Consider the following 11,407-nt stretch of genomic DNA (forward strand, 5'->3'; position numbering starts at 1 on the left):
TATAATTCTACAAATATCTAAAATCACCTGCAAAAAGTTTGTAGTCACCTATTCAAACCCCCATCTCTCCCTAGTTGACATCTTCAGTCCTTCATAGATGAGTGGTTCTCGTTTGAAATTACAACCCAAGTAATGGACCGAGCTTCTATCGTGGCAGTAAACTGTATTACCACATATACACATTAAAAAAGCTTCAACTCATCATCGGGGAAAATAAACCTAGGTAACAAATAAGCTAGACAAGGGGAGAGACTGCACACGAAGAAGGAACAAAGATCGAAAATTCTTATTCATATTGAGTGGTTTGGATAAATCAACAGAAATCACAACAAATCATATTACAGGACTCTAGCGAAGGGCGGTCAAACACAGCATACTGTAAGGTATCATCGAAATTAGATCTCCTTGAATGCAGCAAAGAGGTCCCCGCTGATGTAGTCATTGTCCACGAGGCTGACCAAGTAATAGCTCTTCTGAATCTGCAAGTGAAGAGCAAGAAAGATGTCAGCGAAACCCCTAGAGATATATTATCTGCTTCCTGTGGTATCGACATTATCTTTGCAGCATTTCAGAAATAGCAATATACGGAGTGTCAGTGGAACTTAGGTAGATGTGTTATATTATGGAGGCCAGGTTGAAGTGCTTAGATTATGGTTCAGAGAGCATGTGGTACCAAAACAATTGTAATATCTCTTAGCATTAGCTGATTGTCTGAAAGGTGACTCTATTCTAAAGACAAGTTTTTACTTTTTAGCAAAAGCTGGAAGATATTTAGAAACATCTATACATACATATGTAGTCTGTATTGAAATCTCTAAGAAAGGCTTATATTTAGAAACGGAAGGATGCAAAGCATTTATCTGCACAAAAAGTTTCTTTGAGCCTGTTACTAGCGCAAGAAAGAGCGATGGGCGATCTGAAAGTACCTGCTCTAGCAACTCCCTGGACGAGTCGCCCTCAGGGAACAGGCAGGCCCATCCCCTGGACCAGATCTCAAACGCTTCATCTTTCCAGACCATGAAGCTTGCCGAGTCAACGACGGTAGGCTGGATGATCTCCTTGCCGGGGAACACACCCCATGTAACAGCGTTCACGGCGTTCGCAGGGATGTTGGAGATCGATTCCCCTTCCTTGTTCACGGCGATGTACGTGAGGGAAGGGAATGCCTTGCTCTTCTCGATGAGTTGGCCCAGCTTCTCCTTAGCGCAGAAGAATTCGACGTAGGCCTTCTGGTAAACATAGCCTCCTGGGCCGCCCCATCCTGCAGAACAGAACAGAAATAAAGCAGGTTTGGTAAGGCAAACACCATACAAAGCAGAAAAACACTAATGACCCAAGGATGTAAAGAAAGCGTTACTAAAACAAGGATTAAAGGGCTTTATTTATGGCTGAGAATATGGTCTCTACCTAAACCTTGGTCCCAGGCTCCCACCAGTACCAGCATACAGCAATAAGAACAGCATTCTATCAAAAAAAAAAAAGGACCAAGCATCCAGAGATTTGACGTACCAACACTAGGAGAATCAGATTTCTCTGCGTTTACAGCAGGTTGGCTGTTGATGGTAAGGAAACCCTTTGAGTTAATCTTCACCAGCTGATCATCAATTATCGTCGTCTCGGGTTGAAGACCGTCTAACTCAGACCATGGACTGCTTTTAAGTTTCCCTTCACAGAAGTTCACAAACCGCTGTAGGTGAGAAAAGCGGGTTAGCAAAATCAATGACACCTTGAAATTGTTTGTATGGCATACAGAGCAATAATATACTATCATGTAGTTCAAGACTTACCTCATTAATGTCTTGCACAGATTTCAGTGGCACAGCCCATTCCTCTTGGAGCTTCTTGCCACGCCCACGTGGCCGTGTGAACTATGAAAGAGCAGATACAGTTATTGCATACAACTACCACTTTATGAAACTTAAATCACAAAAAAGCAGCCTCACTACTATAGGTGATCTTGGAAACAGAGAATAGCCAATGCCCAACAACTGAATTACGTTGTTTGGGCGAATGGTTGAATTGGTACTAAGAACAGAAAATTGTTTCTTTTCGGAGAAAACTAACAGAAAGAGCCAATCAACAACAGTGTTTGGCAACCAATATTTTGTGCTGAACCACTATTTCTGGATCTTATGCAAATGTTCACTTCCAACTGTTGTGAATACCATTATTGTAGATTCAAATAACAAGATGAAATTACCTGGTGGTCATTAAGTGCTCCATATGATGGGTTCCTGGAATCACCCCACCGCCCATGTGGGTACTGATCCCAACCAGTGGTCCTTGAGATGTAACTCTTTGGTCTGTTGGCCCTGCTCAGTTATATCATAGACAAGACTGAATGAGTATATGTGTAGTACTAATACTCAAACAGACACACAAAGAAAAATTCAGAAAAGACTACCAGAATATAGGGCGAACATCCTCTTTGACACGGAAAACATTAGTTGGAGGCCTCCAAGGTAATGTTCTTGAAAGCTTGGACTCCTCTATTAATCCAAGATTCTGGAAAAAAATAAGTTAGCCATTAGAAACTTGCCAGAATAAAATATTAAACCAAGCAAGACAAGGAATCACCATCAAAATTGCTAAAGCAGTCTTTTCCATGTTTAGTGTGTAAAGGTGCAAAGTCTTGATCCCACTAGCCAAAATTTTCTTGCACATCTCAGTACCAAGGTGGATTCCATATGCTTTCACAGCCTCCTCATTGTCTTTAATAGGATCCAAGGCAGCAGTAATCTCAGCTGGAATCTGTTTTTACATTTGAAGTGGCATTCTGTTAGTACCACACTCCGAAATTCAGTAAATGAATAAAATATCAGATTCTACATGTTTTACATGTTCGATGTTTGTTGGATTATCTCCATAAAAAAGGTGTATCAGAAGTAATCCACCCCTTCAGGTGCTCCCATGAATCCCAGTTCAAAATACGGTGCAAATGGGCATGGAAAATTCTAAGGAAATCGAGAGCAAGGGTGCTATATTGATACAAAGTCAATATAGCACAAAAGGGAATGAAGGTACTATTACCTAAAACATGTCTTTTTTTCTGTCCTGTAATTTTATATAATGACCGAATAAACCAGTTTGCCATGTGTTTTGGGGAAAGATGTGAATCCAAAGGGGGGACAGACCAGATGTCATTACTTGCGATGGAGCTACAGCAACACACCATACCTTAGTTTTGCAGAATCCAGTCATGCGCACAAATCCTTTGTAGTTATTTATTGGCATTATGCCAGGAACAATAGGGCATGTTATACCAATTTGACGGCAGTCGTTCACAAACTTGAGAAAGATATCGGTATCATAGAAAAGCTGAGTGACTATAACGTCAGCGCCAGCATCAACCTGCAGAGACAATGTAGGTTGAGAAAGAAGCTGACAAAGAGCAATTTTATGCTCAACAAGTACGTAGGGTATGCAACAGGTTACATCATTAGGGAAGACGATACTATGCAAGACCATGTCCAGGCATCGATCAACAGAGTTAGCAACCATACAGTTTTCATTTTCAACTAAAAGAACCAACAAGATTGGAGAGAACCTTTCTCTTCAAGTAAGCAAGATCTTTGCTATATGCTTCCTCCGTAGCACCTTCCTCGCCTAGTATTACCTCAGGGTGTGCCTCTGACATTTGAAAAACAGAAATGACAATTATAATTTGCAACATTGAAACCGTCCACCGACTGTAGAGAGAAGCTAAGATTTGCAAACCTGGATAGCCAGCGACAGTTATGCCAAAGTAATCACCATACTTGGCTTTAATGTGCTCCACCTGCAATTGGAAAACAGAAGGCATCAGGACTCAACATCTGAAATCCTAGATATCAGAAGCAACAGCAACAGCAATAAGCTTGCCATCATGTCCATGCCTCTCCAATATAATAAGACTTAATTACATTCAATCCGTTGTAAGAAGAGGTGCTTACCAGATCTAGAGCACAAGAAAATCCACCAGCAACTTGAACAAATTTGTCCTGGCCATGTGGAGGATCTCCTCTAAGTGCCAGAACATTTTGAATCCCATTCGACTTGATGGTATCCAAAGCATTATCGATCTTCTCCACTGGCATGTTGGTGCACGTCAAGTGCATCATCGTTTCCACGCATACCTGCAAAATATTAACAAGGAAATATTAAAAGCCCCGACAATATTTATGGCAGCAATGCATAGAATCATTGAAATTTAAAAGAAGCCTCAGAAACTGATTTGAAATTATCCAGAGCAACATATTGGCAAGACAGAATGTTTGCAGTAAACTTTAATACTATCAAATGAGTGTCTTCTTCCAATCTTTTTTAAAAACAACGGTCACTACTTTTGATGGAATTACCCATTAACAATTGTACATTTCCCTGTCCCCAGATAGATACACCCAACATTGAGCACATGACATAAGAAATTCAGACCACGATGCCATGAAACCCAGACAGGAAATCCTAACAAAATGACTCATCCCAGAAAAACTCAGAAAGCAAGCAAGCAACAAGCCCCTTACTGAGAGTGTTGACCAAGTCAAAATGGATGAACTCTGTGAGTCAATGTGGCTCAGCTCATCAAAACTACTAATCTCAACAAAACCCCTACCGTTCCATAGCTTAAATGTACGCTGAACTAAGCATTACAAGCATAAAAATAAAAATATACCATGTTTATAACACTCCCCTGCTCACATCGAAGCATAAATTAGCAATAGGTGTCTCTTAAACACGATCAGCATTAATCGAGAACACAAATCAAGTAACTAAACCGCATGGAAGCAGATGAACTCCTACTTGGCACCAGTTCCATTTCATCCTAAATCAGCCGTTCGCACCAAATGCGCCCGCTCAATTTTGAAATTGGAGTAAAAGCAATTTAAACTAATTAGTGTTCCACCAATCTCAAGCAACAGTTTGTGGAATTAAGCATATCCCACCCCCGCACGAACTACAGAACCTCGCATTGCGCCTGAATCCGAGCCGGATCGAGCCCAGCGCATCCCGGCGGCGGAAGGCGCGCGCCGAAACAGAGTCAGAGTCAGAGCAGATCAGATCAGATCGCGCGCGCGCGGAGGGGGCGGCGGTGACGGGCCGAGGGAGACGTGCGTACCATGTTCTGCATGCGGTTGGCGATGTCGAGGGTGACGTCGGCGGTGGATCCGCCGGCGCCCCAGGTGATGTCGCAGAAGTTGGGGCCGTGCGCGACCATGCGGTCCATCCGCTCGAAGAGGTTCTCGACGCCCTCCTCCGTCTTGGGCGGGAAGTACTCGAAGGAGAAGGCGGTCCGGCCATTCGCCGCCGCCTCCTGGATCTTCTCGATCACCTTCATCTTCCTCTAGAACCTTCCCACGGCTCCAATGGCGTCGGGGCGGGCGGGTGGGCGAGGGGTAGCGGCTGGTGGCGAGTGGGTTTATAGGAGATCTGACTCCACCAACCACTCCCGCTGGGTGGGCGCGGCGCACGAGGCTGGCCCGCGCGCTGCCCGGTGGGGCCTGGTTGTATGCGCGAACGAAGGTGGTTAGGTGTGGCGCTCGTGGGACGGGTGCAGGGATGTGGTGGTGGGGCGGGTGGACGGTCGGTCCCCCGGCGTCGCTGTCCTGCACCTACCCAAATGTGTGGGGGAGGGAGGACACTGACCACTGCGGAGCCGGGTTTGGAAATCTGGCCCGCCGTCGCTGCCATGTAGGCCCCCCCTGAAACTCGGTGAAGATTTTTCTATGCGATCGATCTCATTTTGGTGTGGTAAGGCAACGACATGCCTACCTACGTTTGATTCCCGTGGGATTCTTCCACGAGTGCTGTGGACTTCCGCTGATTTGGTGATCCGGTGACACTTGCCATATGTAAAAAAGGAAATTGAGTGGAGCTTGCCAGATGTGATTGAATTGCCACTGAATTTTGGGGGTGTTTCCATGTACTCCCTCCGTCCCGAAATACTTGTCGGAAAAATGGATAAAAGTGAATGTATCTAGAACTAAAATACGTTTAGATACATCCATTTCTTCGACAAGTATTTCCGGACGGAGGGAGTACGTACGTAAAAGTTTCAACATTATTGGAGCACCAGAAGTCGTGCAACACGTGGACATAATAATCCAAGAGAAAAACAAAGGAAAATGCAAGATGGGGACAAGGCCACTCCTGCCGACTCGCCCAGCTCCACAGAAATGGAATGGGGTGGCGCCATCGTGACAACAATCTCGACTCGCCTCTTCTTGTCATCTTCTCCTCTATGGATTAAAAACAATGTATAGCAAATCAAATTTTATGGAGCTGGATCTGAAGAAAGCTGCTCCCTCCGTCCCATAATATACAATTCATTTTCATATTTCTTTAAAACAAAGATGTAACAGCTCTCTTGTTCCATAATTAACCGACTGAGTGAATTCCAATGAAAACCTATGTTTATAAGAAATTATCGGGTAGTCCTTACTTCATATAGAACTAAAATCCTAATGACTATAAAATTACCTAAGTTTTAGAATATCTTGTTTAAGAAACTCAGTATGGAACTAGCTCAATTCGCAGAGTTACAAGCCTTTGCACAATTCGCCTAAGATCGTTTTGCAAGCTCGATCTTATATTATGGGACGAAGGGAGCACGTCTGAATTAAACTCAAAATCTGATTGTAGGAAAGCCAAAACATAGAGAAATATAACAAATTTTAGCACTTTGAACTTGGCATCTTTGATGCCATTGTTTTCTTCGTCCGAACTCCCCCTGCCCCCCTCCTTTTCACTCATAGAGCTCGAGGTGTAATGAGTGGCGTGTATCGAGGGATGCCACTAGAGGCCTTTCGTGATGCTGGTTTAGAATGGCATATCTCTACTATTAAAACGAGTTTGTTGGCTTGGTTTCTACTCTTCACGTCGATACACGCTCTCTTCCATCATTTTTTTTCAAACCAAGTGGTAATCGTCATTAAGAAAATCAAACCAACGCCCCACCTCCTCGTTTATTGAGATAGAAATCTCTTGTAGGCAATCAGCAAGAATAAAAAAAATCATTAATAACAAGAAATCTCTTTGAAGCAAACAACAAAATCAACTCGCGTAGTTGTATGTACACGATCTCAATCTCATATTTTCTTACCTTTGCCTATGGATTCCCTCCTCACAGCATATCTCAATCTCAACCCAATCAAAAATTTCCTACAACTAACCAATAGAATAAATTTCCGCCATTGCAACGCATGGGTATTTAACTAGTATCTACTATTAATGGAGAATTTTTTTTCATTTTGGTTTCATCGTTTCCGCCCCTTCCTATCAATACATTCCCCCTTCCATCGGTTTTTTAGAATCACACGATAACCCCCATTATTATTTTTCAAACTAACCCCACCTTCTTGTTTTTGGAAAAGGATATCCCATATAAATCAATCAACAAAAATCAAATAAATCATCAATAGTAAGAGCCCTTTCAAGCAAACAACAAAATCAACTCACATAGTTGTACATACACAGTCTCAATCGCATCATATTTTCTTCTTACCTTTGCCTATGAATTCCTTTCCCACGGTATATCTCAATCTCAAACTCGTCTAAAATTCCTACGATGAAACACAAAAATAAAGTTTCCCCCGTTGCAACACACGGGTATTTAGCTAGTGGTAATAATAGGCCATCATAGGCAAGCAGTCAAAAGTCATTTCATCGTTACTCCTACTGTTATCCCCTCTTCTTGTTAAAAGTGAGAGACATACTGCATTGGTGACACTAGCCTGGCGATTACAACTCAATATTTTTTATAGTGTTCTCAAGAAATAAAGTTTGATGTTATCAAAGCATACAAAAATCCGATGTAGTAATATGTGGATACAATACGATGGGAAAAAGAAAAAGAAAAAGGCATGGACGTAATGGATAAATTGTTATTGGACAAAGTAATTGACAAATAGATCGCCCTACAGGAAATGTTTCTCAACAGAATTATATAATTCTAAATTTGTTTTTATGAAAATATTCTGACATAATGGAAGGGTGGCACTATAATGACAACAATCTTGATTCTTTTCTTCTTCTCATGTTTTTCCTAGAGATTGAGAAAAATGTAGAAGAATATAGAGCAAACCAATAAAAGTTTTTTCATAACAAAAAGCAAAGGGGGGACTTGAGATTTGTGTTCCTAGACTCTAGGAGTGGAAGCGGGTTGGATAATGCTCTTCTCACTTCTTATATTTTCAAAACAAAATACAAATGCGAACATGGATTTGACTGAATACGAATACGGAGCGGATGTTATTTCAATATGGGTACATATCAGATGTTTACTTGATTCGGAAAGGATCCGAATAATAGCAACATATTAGTTAAAACAAAATAAATCAACAGCTATGTGACACAAAATAACCAATTTGCGATGCACAATAAGTCAATCATGAACATGCTTATGAATAAATACTACTATGCATAATAATTTCTAATTTAATCACTAAAACAATTGACCACTTCCTAGGATTTTATGTTGGATAATTAGCATACTGGGACTAGTATTGCTTAAACTAGATGATTCCCCGTGCGTTACTGCGGTAATCTTGTTAAAAAGACATGCATAATTAGGTGCTGCATAAACAACTAAAAGCAATGAAAATAAAATATAAGAGTATTTTTATATAAACTTAAAAATTATTAAAATAATGTGAAGTAGATAACAGAAACATGTATAAAAGAGAAAAATAGACTGTAGTTAAAAGAGTGTAATTCTAAAAAAAAGTGAACGATCAACTTTATAGGAGCATACCTATAAAGATTGTATGTGGAAAAAATAAATATTACGTTGTAGTGATTTAAATAGAGAAAAAAAGTACCATTTCTAGAAAAAAAATGAAGGATCAACTACATAGGTATGCTCAAAGTGCCCAACACATATACCATGTCTATGAGAGCACAAAATGTAATGCTAAAAATTAACCAATGACTTACATGCATTAACTGATGAAGTGGCAGTGTTGCATGGATATGCTATTGCAAAAAATGTAACCTATAATTTACATGCATGACATGATGATGTGGCAGCTCGCATGGCTAAAAAAATAGTAGTTGGTTGTTTTACAACTAAATTTAATGTGATTTAATGCCCACTTAGAATTCACTAATGCATGTTGCATGGTGGAGGACTCCCATGATCAAACGGATGATAATGCATCTAGATAGTAAATTTAACAAATATAACTATTTTAGTGATGTGGAAGCATGCTTGTTAAGATAACTAAAAGTAGCAGGATCAGTCTCTTAGATATAATATAGGATTAGCTCACGTAATTATTTGGATACGGATATATGCGCTTCCATATTCATATGTGTGTCAAAAATCTCATATCATATTTATATTTTAATATGCAAGATAAATTGGGACACCTTTCATTTTCATTTAGTTCGGATGCGGATGTTTCATATAAATAGGCATTTTCTCAAATACGAATATCAACCCACTACCACTTTTCATCATTACCCACCTCCATCTAGGCATCTAGCTGTACTTGAGGCTTTCTATAGTCCCTCTTCAACGTTTTCTTTTTCAAGGCGGCGTTTTGCTATGTAGATCGCGGCCGACACCGTTTTCTGGCCTACATTGATGACTTTTCGGCCGCTACTTGTATATGCTTTTGGGTTTAAACAAGCAGGAGAGGCAACGAGCTTCGCTCACGGTACACCACAGATGAATGCAGGAGAAAGAAGTCTTCAACAACCCAAGATATTCATATTTTTTCATTTTCCGTAAGGATGTTTTTCGTAATGCTCTATGCTACTTAATATTTGGCCTTTTCGCAAAAAAGAAATAAACTAAAGCCGGAGGGAGCCGAATCGGAAGAAAGTTATGTGCTAATAAAACTTGAATTATAATTCTAAGTTTAGGACAGGCAGACACTTGAAAAAAAAACAAATTCGTGTGCATTGATCCTGGAATATTCGATGTCATCATTTTCGGCTACCGGCATCATTTTAGTTATGCATTCACAGTAAAACGTTGATATTATCAGAGCATAAAAACATTGGCCTTGGTGAAACGTAGACACAATACAAGAGGAAAAAACAAAAAAAGATGTGGACGGAATGGACATGATATTGCTTTTTGCACATCTACTTTTGAATATAGTATCTAGCATAAGTTGTCTGTTTCTTTTTTCACTGATTTAAATATTCTTTCCCCGTTCGAATGATTTTGTTATATCTAATCACAAATGTTCACTAGATGAATGAACTTGTCTTTCTTGACTAAAACAGATGAGATCGAACTGATCGGTCTCTTGTGTTGCTCAGATCAGCTGATTTCGCTTTACCTGATTTGCAAACATTCACTACTAGACGACTGAACTTGTCTTTTGACTAAAATAGATGAGATCGAACCTTCATAGCTCAGATTCATAGTTCAAACCTTCATAATAATTATAAGAACGATTGGCCTTGACTAAACTAGTTGGTTTTTCAATGTGCCATGATTAGTCGATTCTGTGTGTTGCCATGCTGACAAATGCTCAGTGAAAAAATAAAATCCAGAGGCAAAAATCTGAAGAGTGTTTGATCACATCTAAGATTTTTGTTTAAAGAGATCCCAAGAAGAAAGCGAAAGCTCTGAGAGGTTTGCAACGTCGGGTAACTAGCTAGGCTGGAACTGCTAGCTAGTTTAACTCGTTTTGTTTTGACAGAGATCGCTCATGTGTGTGTTACGAGTTCACATCCTTGCTGATACGTACTCCAAGGTGGAAGGCGCCTTCATACGAATACGTATACGCCTCTCTACGCGTTAATGCCGAGGGTAATACCCATCCACATCATTTCCTAGTATAGTTTTTTTAGAATTCATTCACTAGTTGCCTATTTTTTTGGATATTTTTACTAGTTGCCTGTTTATCTTACAGATAACCCTTTGGTAATTAGTTGATTATAATTGCTCACCAAATAATCTCACACCGATGCCCCCTATATATTTACCTCGCCTCGTACAACTTTGCAGTGAGCACACAACACAGCAAACTTGCTTGCATCTTGCAAGCAATACCACATAGTCATGGCCGCCTTGCACGAGAGCTCCGCGCCGCTCCTTGTGCTCTTTCTGTCGCTAATGCTCTCCACGATGTCTTCCGCGCGCCACATGCCCGGCGACCCACTCCCAGTCATCCCCTCTCCGCCGCCCCGCAACCACATGCCTGGAGATCCATCGACGGTCGTCCCTTCCCCACCGCTCCGCAACCACATGCCAAGTGACCCACCGTCGACCATCCCCTCCCCACTGCCTCACAATTCTGACAACCACATGCCTGGCGATGTCATCCCTCCTTCTTCGTCTTACATGCCCGACGGCCTAGTGCCAGGCGTTCCTCTCCCGCTGCCAAACCTCCCACTAACCCCGCTTCCAACCCTGCCTCTGCCCCCACTACCTAATCTTCCTCTCCCCCCGCTACCAAACCTGCCTCTGCCC

The 11,407-nt window shown here is 41.2% G+C and overlaps 1 protein-coding gene across 1 annotated transcript; it reads right to left on the reverse strand.

Annotated features, from left to right (window-relative positions):
* Window positions 1-261: 261 nt before the first annotated feature.
* LOC119312452 (probable methylenetetrahydrofolate reductase) lies at window positions 262-5,360 on the reverse strand. Its single transcript, XM_037588175.1, has 12 exons — window positions 5,096-5,360; window positions 3,933-4,115; window positions 3,718-3,778; window positions 3,548-3,630; window positions 3,178-3,351; window positions 2,578-2,751; window positions 2,405-2,505; window positions 2,201-2,312; window positions 1,788-1,868; window positions 1,510-1,687; window positions 927-1,261; window positions 262-479 (listed from the first exon to the last, which is right to left on the reverse strand). The coding sequence occupies exons 1-12, from the start codon at window positions 5,312-5,314 to the stop codon at window positions 396-398; spliced, it is 1,785 nt and encodes a 594-aa protein (XP_037444072.1). The 5' UTR covers window positions 5,315-5,360; the 3' UTR covers window positions 262-395.
* Between the last annotated feature and the right edge of the window lie 6,047 nt (window positions 5,361-11,407).

The sequence above is a fragment of the Triticum dicoccoides genome, chromosome 5B (assembly GCF_002162155.2).
Source record: "Triticum dicoccoides isolate Atlit2015 ecotype Zavitan chromosome 5B, WEW_v2.0, whole genome shotgun sequence".
Classification (NCBI taxonomy): Eukaryota; Viridiplantae; Streptophyta; class Magnoliopsida; order Poales; family Poaceae; genus Triticum; species Triticum dicoccoides.